Below are 13716 nucleotides of genomic sequence, written 5' to 3' on the forward strand. Positions count from 1 at the left end.
TACTACATTATTAAGTTAAGAGCATAGCCCCCAAGTCAAGTGTCACACAGTGTCACATTTCACTATGAATTGAAAATGGGGGACCCTGATGTGTAAACAAGACACACGTCTTTCTCTGGTCTGCACCCCCATAACAATTGTGTGTATTGAGCCGTACTGTACTCATTCTGCAATCTGTTAAATAAAGTTTTCATTCATTCATTCATGTGATGTCACCAAATAACACACAATGAGGAATTTGTTCATGACAATCTGCTAATACTCGTTAATTCCACGCAATATCGCCGAGTTCTATTCTTACGAGTTTACTCGGTCTAACAACCACGAAATGCTGAAGTTAGAATATTATTGATTTCCTTGTAAATATATATATTTTTGTGATTAAGTAAAGTCCACGCCTAAAATGCGGCTGGTAAATTGTTACAATTGGCCACCAGTTGTAACTGACGGCATTAACACCCAACTGGGATTTTAGTAAAAGGTGACGTTCTGTGACGAATCAATGCAGCGGGAAATGTTGACCAATCGCTGAGCGACAGAGGCGTTTCCTTCCCGGTTGTATAATACACTCTTGGTGCTAGCCGTGCTCTGTCGCAGATCCACTCTCTCCGGTCTACTTGCAAGTCATCGCATAGGAATCTGCTGCAAGATGTCGAAGGATGTGAGTATTGTTTAAAAAGCTAGATATGTTATTGTTTTCATGCTTCAAAATAGTTTTACCGGTCTGTAATTTCGCTAATACTCATAGTATTGTGAAAACAATGTTATAAAAACTGATGCCGCAGCTAACGTTAGCAAGCATGGTGAGGCCGCCATCTTAAGAAATTAGGCCTCATGGCCTTTGTTCATGCGGTAAACTTAATTCCTGGAACAAAAGCTCAAGATTATAAGTATGCGACCTATTTCAATTACTGGTCGATTTGTCATGCAAATCTAATATAACTGAATGTACGAATATCGTATGAAGTCGAATGATTTATCCTATTTTAGTCTACATTAGCCAAATACAGTAATGGCGGCGGTGTTGCTTTCGCCACCCTGTGTCATGGTAGTTTATTGCTGCGCAGGGGCCATGTTGCTTTCAGCTTGAGCGTTCACATCACATTATATGTTGCACGTTTTCATGTTGTTGATGATATTTCATTGTCTGTTTTTTTTTAAGTCACCCCGTGAACCAGAGCAGCTCCGTAAGCTGTTTATCGGAGGATTGAGCTTTGAGACCACGGACGAAAGCTTGCGAGCTCACTTCGAACAATGGGGTTCTCTAACAGATTGTGTGGTGAGCATACATTTGGTTACATTGGACATTTTCTGTCTTTTCTCTACGCATTTGTACTTTTATACAATATCTGCTGACTCACTAGTACTCCACATCAAGTAATTTGTCAATTAATGTACACTTTATTGTCATTTATTTATTCGTACATGGAATTACCACAGTCTAACAGTACATATTAATATCTACCAAATTCCAGGAACAGGAAGAAGAGAAATTCTTATATATATACTTTCAGGTCAATTAATGTACACTTTCTTGTGCTACAGGTAATGAGGGATCCAACCAACAAAAGATCCAGGGGTTTTGGTTTTGTCACCTACTCCTCAGTGGAAGAAGTTGATGCAGCAATGGAAGCACGCCCCCATAAGGTTGATGGAAGACTGGTAGAACCCAAGAGGGCAGTATCTAGAGAGGTGAACATTATATTTTATAAATAAATCTTTTAATGTAACATGGTTTTGTTGGAAGAAATTACTGTATGTAGGACAGTAGGAGATTATAATGCCTGTGTAATCCTCACCCCCTTTGTAGGACTCAAGCCGACCAGGTGCCCATGTAACTGTAAAAAAAATATTTGTTGGTGGCATCAAGGAAGACACCGAAGAGACACACTTACGAGACTACTTTGGCCAGTTTGGCAAAATCGAGGTTGTTGACATTATGACTGACCGTGCCAGTGGCAAGAAGAGGGGCTTCGCCTTTGTGACCTTTGATGATCATGACTCGGTGGACAGGATTGTCAGTAAGTGAGCCAGACAATTTTCTTGTGCAAGTTTCCTTGTTTTAATTGCCTCAATGTAATGTACATTATCCTTTCCTCCCCTAGTTCAGAAATACCACACCGTCAATGGTCACAATTGTGAAGTAAGGAAGGCCTTGTCGAGGCAGGAAATGCAGACCACAGGAATTGGTATGTTAACATTTGCATCTTCTTGGTATCTAGGGACACCTATGGACCATTCCCAGTGTCAAAGATACTGGCTGTTACTAGGCTTGAGTAAAGTTTGATTAAACAAAGGAGAATATAAATTATGATTTCTTTGCATAACGCCATGCTAAAAATGACCACATGAGAAACTGCCACTGAGCTTGATCATGTTTACAAAAATCTAGAAAATGAATAAAGGGAAGATGATACAGTACTGAATTCTGCCATCCGTACACATGCAATTTGATTATATTATTATAGAATATCAGGCCTATACATGACCTTATTATAGCCAACTTGCATGTATCGGGCCAAATCTACTCCTTCCAATGCCAGAGTTCAATTTGGATTTAGTATCACCATGCGTGCCGCAAGAACCAAGAATGAAATCGACTATGTACAGTTCCAAAAATGTATATTGCGCTGCCATTTTGAATCCGATTCTTGCTAAACGTTCACAGAAGGTAGACTCACTGCGCTCCAATCTATGCCATAACACTTATGATCCAGAGAAAAAAATAGTCATTGCAGGATTCTGCGGGGAAAGGTAGTCGCAATTTCAACCCTTGAGAGCTCTGGATGCCCTCTACTCGTATGACTACAACTGGCGACGAGCCACTAATTCACAATGGTGGATATTCGCTAAATTATAAAGACATTCCATAAACTATAATAACACCTAATAGCCTATTGGTCAACAAACGTATTGTTGAAAATATACACTGACTGCTGTTTTTGACAGCATTATAGTCTTTATACACAAACGCAACATGTCAGTCTAGAGATTGATTTTTGATGTGATGTATTAGCCCGGGCTAAAGAGCTTAATGTCTCCAAGCTAAGTCCAAACTAAATATTTGCTTTCCCTTTGCTAGCTCGCGGAGGTGGATCTAGTAACTTTGGCAGAGGTGGTGGATTTGGAGGTAATGATGACGGATACCGTGGTATGTGGCTCTGAACCACTTGTTTATCTCAGCATATGACTGCTTCTGGTTCTATCCAATACTGACTTGTTTTTCGTTGTCTGTTTGTCAGGCGGCAGGGGCGGTGGATATGGAGGTGGTGACGGTTACAACAACGGCTACGGTGGAGGAGAGGGTACGTTAAGCGATCAGAAGGGCGGTGGAGATGGTACGTAAACATTCAAACGGGAGGGATCCAAGAAGGCATGTTCTTCGCTATTCCTGTTGTACTTACGGTATTTATCTTGTAGGCGGCTATGGCGGCGGTCCCGGTGGTGGCGGTGGCTATGGTGGCGGCAACCGCGGCTATGGCGGCGGTGGAGGATACGGTAACCAAGGCGGCGGAGGAGGAGGATACGGCGGAAACGGTTATGATAACTACAACAACGGAAATGCTAACTTTGGGGGTGGTAAGTAGACCGGCTTCTAAATTTAGTCTCTTGGGACCGGTGAAGCACTGTTCCGTCTGTTCAAAACATTCTGTGCTTTCAGGCAACTTCGGCGGCGGCAGCAGCGGTGGCGGCGGCGGCGGCAGCGGTGGTGGTGGCAGCAGTGGCGGCAGCTACAACGACTTTGGCAATTACAACAACCAGGCCTCCAACTATGGCCCAATGAAAGGTGGTGGTGGTGGCGGCGGCAGCAACTTTGGAGGCGGTGGTGGTGGTAGCAGTGGTGGCGGTGGCAGCAGTGGTGGCGGTGGCAGCAGTAGTGGCGGCGGTGGAGGGAGCAGGAACAGTGGCCCATATGGAGGTAAATGATCATGCCCTTGTTGACATGTCCCCCCACTCTTGTAGAAATTTGACTGTCCAAGTCTAATCTGTTGACTTCCTCTTGTCCACCAGGCGGCTATGGTAGCTCAAGCGGCGGCGGTGGTGGCGGTGGATACGGTGGTGGTGGTGGTGGCGGCAGCGGATCCGGACGACGATTCTAAATGTTGGAAAAGGTGAGCGTTCAGAGACATGTCCGAATTGTTAGCAATTTTTGTTAAAACCTGAGTGTAATGTAGTCCTAGGGATTCACTTGTAATGTGTAGATCCCAAGTGTTAAAAAGCTTAATGAACTCTGGATCTCAGGTGATTGAAAGTCAGTGCACAGTTTAACAATGTTGTTCCGTATTGTTCAACAGGACTGATTACTTAGGAGAGGAGAGCAAGAGAAGTGACAGGGCAGCTGCAGGTTTACCTCCTAGATCTGCTCAGCCAAACAGATGTGGCAGGTTAACAGCTGCTACGAGAAGAGATGTACAATAGAGAAATCATGGAGGGGCTTCAAACTTTTTCTGTCACCCAGGATTATTTTATATTTTTATGTTTCTGGAAAGAAAGCATTCCATTGAGGTTTTATGTAGATTTTTCTTTTGAGTCTGGTTTGACTTTTTGTGTAACTGCAACCAATCAATTTGAAATAAATCACCTTCATTTTTTTTTAAACAATGCGTCTTGTTAGCCTCTTTCAGGGGTTTGGGAGAGGGAGGGTTCACTTGAGAATAATGTAGAAGCTACACTTGGTGGGGATAACATTGTTAGAGGTGTGAGCCCAAATGTTTAGTCATTCCTTGTTGACCTGTGTGAATGTGACTAGTGGAACAGTACTCATCGTGTTGACATGTCTGAATGTGGTTAGACTAGTGGAACAGTAATTGTGTGGTAGAAATGAAATGCTTGCACCCTAGTCTCAAGTCAATGATTCATTGCGATATACTGATCATACTGAGGAGTAGTGAAATTACATTCCACCATAAAGAGCCTCACTCTGGCACCGGCTCCAACTTCAGTTGTTTGGAAAGATCATCGGGAGGATGCTAGCTTACATGCTAAGTCTTGAGGCTAGCCATGGAAGCCAGCTGAGGGAGAGAAGTAGCAAAACCCATCGCCAGGAGCAGTGAAACAGTGGAGAGTGAGTACAGAACGCATGTGAGACTAGCAGGCAGCAGCTACCAAAGGGCTTTAATGCTCTCATTGGGTAAGACCAGACTTCTCAATTACTGTTAGTTCCTTGATTTTTGTTTGTAGTTGGTAGTAAGTTGTGTAGCACAGTAAATGAAATTGTGAAAAAAATGTATTACAAATAACCCCCCAATATTGAATGGTAAAATCTTCCTCTACTTGGATAGTGGTCTTAATGCATGCTGTAAACCGTAATACCAGTTTATCAATATACTAATGCCTTTCCAGATCAGTGGTACTCATTTGTCTTTTCCTTTGCTTACCAGGAAACGACACATTGACAAATCATGGTCTGCAAGCGTTTCGGTGACATGACTTCCACCAATTTTTTTTTAAAGGTACAAATCTGAATTGATCTAACTTACTGATTCTGAAGTGTCAAGTGTAATCTTTGTACTCATTCTGAATCTGTTGCATCCAATTCTACCACAGGGTACCTGGACGGTGCTGCTGACACAGGAGGTGTTTTTTTTAACTGAAGACTGCTGTGCAGTTATTTTTTAATATTTTACTACATTTTTGAATTTTTTACAATAAAACATTTTTATATAACCTTTTCTGATCTTCATTTCATAAATGTGGTTGTGAATATGTAACGGCCTGTTCATGGATATGTCTGGAAACTTTATAATAATGGATGCTTTGGAGGGGAAAATGACAATGAGTTTACTACTAGATGCATCACAATGATGTTTTGAGTTTACTACTAGATGCATCACAATGACGTTTAGTTAAATTTAATCTACTCATAGTGACAAACTCATTTGAAAAAGGTTGTTCAAATAAATTTAAATATCACTGATTCTGATTTAATCATGGGTATTGTTGATTTGGGGACCCGGGCAGGTCATATCCAGGGAAATATGTATTTTATAATTTTAACAACATGACTCGTAGTTGAAGGCCATTCACCAAATGGAACCTTTATTTTGCACATAATCATTGAGTAAACTAGTTTGAATATGGCGTCGATCCCTGTAATTACAGCACCATGCAAGAAAAGAGAACGACCTTGTCTTGGTGTGCTACAGCATCAATTCATGGAGCTGTAATTAAGACATGGCTTCAATGTCCCTGATTTACTCCATAACTGCCAACTAAATCAGTGTGCAAAATATTTTTGATGAAGGGTCTGGTCTCTTAACTACTGTGATTTTTAATACTTAAACTACCACTCAACTACTGCAAAAAGTAACTACTTTCAACACTTATTACACATTTACTGTCTGGTATCACTTAGTTGTGAGATATCTCGTCATGCCTGGAAAATAAAATGTTAAAAGGAACTGGGTAACCTTCAGCTGGTTAAAATACATCGGACTACTGTAATTGCCACAACCAAAAATTTTATGTTTTGAGGAAAGGCGCTCTAAAGAATCGTTTGATCAGCATTGTTCTCTTCCCTGTGTAGTTGTGCGAGGTACAAGGTAGATTTTGCCATCTGGGGTCTGTTGTAGGGAGTATTCATCTATTGAGTAAGGATGCCCATCTTCATCACGCAAGTGGGAGAACACTTCGGTGTAGAGGTCTGTGAGGCGGGACTTAACAAAGGTCAGGCTACGCTGGAACTCGAGCCTCTCTCGTGCCAGGTGATCTCTCTGAGCCTGCAGCTGGCCCAACTCTCCTTCCAGGTGGATTATATTTTCCATCTTCCTCTTCCTGCAATTCTGAGCAGCCACCTTGTTCTTCCCCCTCCGTCTGATGTCTCGTACCAGAGCTAGCTGACTGTCTGTTAAAGTGTACTGAGTCAGGAGTTCATTGAAGTCGTCCACTGGCAGGTTGATTATCCTCTCCATGGGGAAGGGGATCTTCAAAGTCACGGCGCGTCGTTCGTCTCGGCTCAGTGGGGTTGAGGCAGAGTTCCCTTGTGGCTTTATGTAGAGGCCCAAGCTGGAGCTCCCTCTGCTGGTCACTCCAGAGCCATTCACATGCATGTCATTTAAGGCACCGGGTGGACCCTGCTGCTGTTTGACAGACACTGGAGCCAAAGGTTGCACATGAGAGAAATTAGGTTGGCCTGTGAAGTAAGAGGAATGTTCAGAGTACATGTAAGGCTGGTGTTGATTCTGATAGTCCATGGAGTATTGGATCTGGGCTCTCCTGACTTGCTCATTCATACTGTCCATCTCCCCGTCACTACAGTTCAGCCCCACCTCTGTGTTCTGGTAACCAGGTATGCCAGTCATGGCATTGTCTGGGGAGGCCAGCGGTGGACTGGAACCCAGAGACAGGCCAGAGTCTGATTCCAGATCGTCTGCTGCATGGGGGTGTAAGCTTTGTCCATACGGAATGGTCCTCTGCATGTGTCTCCCTGGACCCTGAGAAAGGCTTGTGTTGGTCTTCCTGTGCCCTTCATTTGTACCCGCCATCTGCTCCATAAGACCCATGAGCGAAGGCTGTGGGGGAGTGGGTAGCATCCTGGGGTGGAGCTGAGGTCCAGAGTGCCCGTACGCAGCTTCCATGTTGTCACCTTGACGATGGTAAGATGGCCCTATTTCAGAGTAGGGACCCTCGTAAGCAGCAGGGTTCAGGTCACAAGCAGCAGAAGGGGGCTCAGAATTGGACGAAGCCATGCCATATCCTCCCATGGGCTCCATGGGGTGGTACTGGATTGTCTCATAGGGGCCCTCACCGGGGACTTCAAATTCCTGTAAAGCACATGAAGAAAAAACATTGGCAACGATACTACTCTGCATTTCATAGACTGAACAAGTGAATAATTGATGGCGAATGAGTCCACTCCTGTAATAGATAAAACATGAGTTTAGCGCGTGGCGAGTCCTATAATTCATAAGTTATCTGGCTATAGAACTTGATTCACCCCCACCTCAGCATGCCACCCATAGCTTACGCAGGGCTCTCTTAGGTGTTATCAGGTTTCATGTGGAAACAGATGGCCATTGTGCCGTGCAGGGGGCTGCTAGCAACGTACAGCACTTGCCCCCTCTCCCTGTCTCTTTATCCTGCCATCACTCAATCGCTTCATTGTTTGCCCGCCTCACCTGAGTGTGTGTCAGTGTTAACACGGCATCCGACGAGAAGTGGTGAAGGCACGTCTGTTTTGATATCACTTGATATTAATGTTTTGTGTATATGAGGCTATGGTGTCTGTTCTTTTGTGAAGTGTTACGTGTTTTGCCATGCAATAAATCGCTCAGAATAAAATGTTGACCGATCAAATGCATGAAAGAGAAACTACTATAGAGTTTATAGTACAGACCTTAATTGAGTTCCGCCACCTGAAAGCCTGATTTATTACATCATTTAACAAAGGAATAGGCTGTTTAATTGTAGAAAATAAAGGAATACAATGTGCACCTCTGGGATAATACTGCAATCATGGTGAGCAAATATTTCAGATGCGGTTATATGTGGGAATACACTCGGTTTGTGTAGTTATAGGATAAGACTACATTATGTGGAAATACATGGTGTGTACAGTAGGTAGTTGGAATTCAGAGCTAGTTTAAATCTCTGCCAGGGTTTCCTGCATACAGGCCAGATTATTTTGGCTATCAACAGCTTTATGATAGAAGACCTTTCTAATTAGTTTCCTTTCTAATATGGCCCTCTGTGTAAAATAAATTGGACTGAATTATCACATGAGCATACACACAAAAGCACCTTAACCCTTTCACTACCACACTACAGAAGGTTAACCCTTTCACTACCCCGTCTCCCTGTGAGTGGATGTCTCGTGGTGATGACCAGAGTGTGGACGTCCCGTGGTGATGGCTGAGAGGATGCAATCCTCTCTACGTCGCCCCCATACCTCAAATGGATCTGTCATCAGCTCTATTCTATTTTCAATCTTTCAAAATGTTCTTATGTACCCCAGTTGCTATTGCATGTACATATTTGTGTTTCATTACACGTATATATGTACAACTGTTTCGCCTGTTTTATCACCGACATCTAAGAAGGGAGATGAACGGCCCTTCTAAAGTTTCTCCCCTCCACATTGCCTGCGGTGCTTTTTTCCTATTGCTAGGTTTTTAGTGAGTTTTTCCTTACCTTCACGTGGGGTATGTCTGGGAGTGTTGCATTTATTTATTTTACATTTTATTTTGGATTTCATGGTGCATCTCACGTTTTTCTGAAGGTATGTACATTTAAAAAATATGTGACAATAAAATAATCTGAATCTGAAATAAAAAATTATGGGCACTGCTGATCTCCACAGTCATTTCGATTAGTCTTACCTGTACTTTTCATAATGTCACTAATGAGACTGTCAAGGTTTTTCTTACCAGCTCAGTGATGGCCATCAGCTCCTGCCAAGCCAAATCCATTTCTGTGTCCTGAGATGCTCCATGGGGCCGGGCTCCAGGGAAGTTAATGGGGCTGGGCACTGCCCCCTCACATGGCCTGCCAGGGGTGGCCAATACCTTGGGATGGAAGAGATCAGTTTGTTCAGCTTCAGTATGTATTGGAATATGCATTTACATTTTAGTCATTTAGCTGACGCTTTTATCCAAAGCGACTTACAGGTTCTGTACAACGAGTCAACAGAAAGGGTACAACACTGGCAGTTAAGGCTAGAATACTGTAACAAAGCAGTGCTTTTTATTATTATTATTCTAATTTCTTTTATATATAAATAATAATAAATAATGTTTTACGACTCATCAATGCACAGTTCTTAAAACAGACCCACCTCACAGACTCTCCTCAATGGGAGGACATAATTGGCTGTTGAACACATTCAGGACAGGCTCTTATTGCAGCGGACGCTCCTGGAAGAGATACACAACGACAAACTATTTAGAAAAACATTGCATGCCTTACTAGTACATACCATTTTTTTTATAGCAAGTTAACAACAAAAATCTTGTTAACACATCTTGTGAACAGTGAAACACAAGTGATAATAAATACCCTTTTTACCCACTTCATCAAACTGTAATACTGCCTCCAAATACACACATGCAACACATACATGTCTGTAGATATTGGCGCTAAATAAACGAGTGTTTGGGTTCTCTTAGGTCTGAGCATTTGGGACATGTGCAATCCACAGTTCCGTTGGACAGACTGACTCCTCCCATCAGCTGAGCCGGGGTGCAGCAATGCCAGCTCCTGATAAGACAATCTGCTGGACCGCAGCAAGCTCTAGAAAACGGAGACTGGGGCCTGATCCCTGCCGTGGACATTTCTGACAGACAGGGTTTCATCTGTAGGCTATTTTGGCTGAGCTCTGACAGTGGATATGATCAGAGCAAAATGCTTTATGTTATATGGTTGTGTGTGAGAGACCACCGCTGTATTTGAAGGTTCGGCATCTCCGTTCTGATCCTTAGGATCAGGTTCCCCCAACGCCTTAGATATCTGTGGAACTGTTGACCTTGAGTGTGCAAGAATCACGTTTTACGTGGTGTCACTTCACTTGTAGTGGAATATTCAGTGTTGTAATTCAAATGTTATTCTTATTATGGACAATTCGGTCTACATTTTGTGAACATCAAAATAAACTGTTCTCTAAAAATAGCAGCATTATGTCTTTGTGGCATCTCTGATATTATCCAGGTTTAATGTCCAGGTGGTCTGGGAACACTTTCTGGTTCAGGAACAGCTAGCACTACCAAGAGATAGTGATTTTCTTTAGCGTAGCTCCTGGCAGTGTCTCTTGACTGGACTCTTGGCTGTCTGGCCTTCTTAGCATTGGCCACGTTTTTAATAGTCACAGACATTGATGGAACAGTCCCCCAGAATAATACACATGAATTCTAAAATCGATTAGTTCCCTCCCAGGCCATTAATTTCATTAAATGCAATTTTTTGTCTATGGCTGTGAGCATTCAGGACCAAATAGCCTACTGCTTTCTAAAAAAGAAAAGCTTTATTTTGGTCATTTTCACAACTATTTAAATCTCATCTTGCAGAACTGCAGAAATAATTAGTTGAAGTATGAATCGTAAATTAATTTCAAATCTGAATTTGCCACCTTTCCGATTCCCTCAGATCGTACAGGTAGGCCTTACAGTCCATGAGCCTACCCCATCATATACTGTATATATATATATATTATAGAAAAGCCAGATGGAAAACATCTATATGTCTGCTTTATGAGATAATATTATGGGATGTTGGCAGGTTCCCACACATGAGACCTAACCACTGTTGTGTTTGTGGTACGTTTCTTAAGTCTGTTTCCTCTGCTATTTGTAAGGGGACAAGGTTGACAGCCAGCGGTCCTCAAGATGCGTGAGCTCTCTCTCTCTCTGTACTGAAATGTGAACAAAAATTAATTTGTCCAAACTCAGGAAAGCAAACCTCTCAAGTGAAAATCCGACATTGTCATAACATTGTTACACATTCGTTGGAAACAACTGTAAATCAAAAGGCAGGAGAATATGCCGTCCGTCGAGTTCTATATGACATCAGTGAATGATAAGGTTAAATACTTTCACATGTAGTCTCATTGCTTTGTTTTGCTTGTTTTATGAAATACCATGTTTCCCCCCAACAGTTAAGTACATTAAGTGTCCCCTTTGTTATCCGATGTACCACTAAAGAAGACATGATTGAAATGTTCAAGTTGTAACATCGTAACACGATCTTGCAAAAAAAATAAAAAAAAAATAAAAGAGAACAAATATGCTGAAAAACTATAGAAAAGGTGGATATGAAAGAACATACCTGAGCGACATTCTCTGCTTCGACAGGTGTCGGGGGGGAGGGGGGAAACCTTCAGATGTGAAACATAATCCCGGTGCTTGATGAGAAGTAGGAGCCGAGGAACCTAAAAAGAGTTTGAATTTTCTTTGATATACACGCCGTGGAAGTTGTCTGCCTCTAACAAGCTCATAAGCAGGGCCACTCTCTCCAGCTCTCTTTCTCTCTCTCGTTCACTCTGCACCCCTCCTTGCTTGGGCAGCGCTCACAGCCACCGGCACAAGAGGGACGGTTCTGCAGACGACAGAACTCAATCTTCCTGTAAAGCACCCACACACCGCTCTTGTTTGCACTCTTGTATCCTTAATAGCACACTTGCACCCAGACCCTGAAATTTCCCTTTTTCCCACATGACAAACCACAAACCGACAGCCTGACATAGACCAGAGCAGTCATTCTGACAGTCTACATTAAAAAACAAGACATGTTTATAAATTGGAAAAACCTGTAACCAGTTATGGGACTGTAAAAAAGTTAAAGAAATGCAGAGATCTCATTCAGATAAAATCAACAACAACAATGTGTTCACTATTAAAGCTATAGCCAAGGGATGTCTCTTTCCTGCCAAAAGCTGTAGAACAACAGTGTCCTTACAAATCCCCCCCGAATGAAAGGTATGAAGAGGAACGGAGGAGTGTGATGCGGGGTATATACCTGGAGCTGGCATTGCATTGCAGCGAGGGCCCTGTTCTAGCGGGGGTGGTTTGGAGGGCTGGATTGAGACTTAGCTTAGAAGGGATGGAATGTACACCTCCGACAGGTAAGAAAGGCCACATTGTTCCTATATCTGGCAGAGCAACCACCAAGGGAGAGAGAGGAGCAGGGGGAGAATGGAGGGGAGCGTGTCTTACATAGCAAGTGACCATTAAAGTCCTTTACACAAAAAAAAGAAAGAATCCCTCACTATGCTGATGTGAAGCCCCATGAACAGAGAGGATACATAAATGTAACGCGTTGTGCTGCACTTGCTTATTGAATAAAAGCGTTCTCTTTGTGAATTAATCTTGGTAGAAATGAAGTGCATTCATTGCTGGATTTATTGTATTGTAGTCATGTAGTATGCATTCTTTCTTGCTATATTACATTACCATTGTTTTACAATACCGATTAACTTGGTAGGGATGCTTTAGTGACTGTAGTGATGAGCCTCAATTTGTTAATTTCAGTTATAGTTCTACTCAAACACAAGAACACGAGAACACGGAAAATACTGTCTCGACCATTACAGTGTCAGCTCCCACTGACGAGCCCAGATTATGATGTTTTCTGGTCATTGTTCTGCAATGGAAAAAAGTAGGTGGCTGACAGAGTCAAGAAAGGTGGATGTCTACCCGGAATCAGAGAAGGGACTTCCCAACCCAAGTTCCTAGCACCCAGCCCCCCTACTCAACCACCAACCAAAGCATACCAGAGAGAAGCCTGTTATTACTGTGACCACAGCGGTTTTTCGAATGTGGACCCGGTTCCCAGGTCGACGCCCACGTCCTCTGGTCCTGTTTGTTTGCTCCAATTAGACTTTGACATCTCCTTGCTTCTCCCGCTCCAACTTAAGCCTCCGGCCGCTATCTGTACTGTGTGAAACAAAAGGAGTCTGCATAAATGGACAGCGGTCAGCTGGTTCCATTTGGCCCCCCAGGGCCTTAAGTGTGTTCTCTGTGTATAAGATAATAAGATAAGATATTGCTTTATTGATCCCCTTGGGGGAAATTCAGTTGTCATAGCAGCATGGGGGGGGGGGGTATCTCACATTTACATTTAGTCATTTAGCTGACGCTTTTATCCAAAGCGACTTACAAGTTCTGTACGACAAGTCAGCAGGAAGGGTACAACTCTCTCAGCTGAGTAACAATGATCAGACACTAGTGCTGAATCTTTGGTGCTGCAGTATTGAGTGCATAGACATAAGACATATTAGTATAGTAGGAG

At 42.8% G+C, this 13716-nt stretch overlaps 2 protein-coding genes across 4 annotated transcripts; one reads left to right on the forward strand and one right to left on the reverse strand.

Annotated features, from left to right (window-relative positions):
• Window positions 1-572: 572 nt before the first annotated feature.
• hnrnpa1b (heterogeneous nuclear ribonucleoprotein A1b) lies at window positions 573-5671 on the forward strand. Of its 3 annotated transcripts, none has more exons than XM_084332603.1 (12): window positions 573-661; window positions 1163-1279; window positions 1546-1692; window positions 1811-2021; window positions 2106-2189; window positions 3083-3151; window positions 3243-3338; window positions 3421-3579; window positions 3662-3919; window positions 4012-4112; window positions 4296-5453; window positions 5548-5671. In XM_084332603.1, exons 1-10 carry the CDS (start codon window positions 650-652, stop codon window positions 4098-4100), a joined length of 1242 nt encoding a protein of 413 aa, XP_084188729.1. In that variant the 5' UTR covers window positions 573-649; the 3' UTR covers window positions 4101-4112; window positions 4296-5453; window positions 5548-5671. The 3 variants fall into 3 exon arrangements, with proteins under 3 accessions (XP_084188729.1, XP_084188730.1, XP_084188731.1); XM_084332604.1 differs by having other exon boundaries at window positions 3083-3130; XM_084332605.1 differs by lacking the exon at window positions 3083-3151.
• Window positions 5672-6054: 383 nt separating this feature from the next.
• Window positions 6055-11882, reverse strand: nfe2 (nuclear factor, erythroid 2). Its single transcript, XM_084332795.1, has 4 exons — window positions 11755-11882; window positions 9773-9851; window positions 9366-9503; window positions 6055-7763 (listed from the first exon to the last, which is right to left on the reverse strand). The coding sequence occupies exons 2-4, from the start codon at window positions 9818-9820 to the stop codon at window positions 6501-6503; spliced, it is 1449 nt and encodes a 482-aa protein (XP_084188921.1). The 5' UTR covers window positions 9821-9851; window positions 11755-11882; the 3' UTR covers window positions 6055-6500.
• Between the last annotated feature and the right edge of the window lie 1834 nt (window positions 11883-13716).

Source organism: Notolepis coatsorum (assembly GCF_963971535.1).
Source record: "Notolepis coatsorum genome assembly, chromosome: 17".
Taxonomy (NCBI): domain Eukaryota; kingdom Metazoa; phylum Chordata; class Actinopteri; order Aulopiformes; family Paralepididae; genus Notolepis; species Notolepis coatsorum.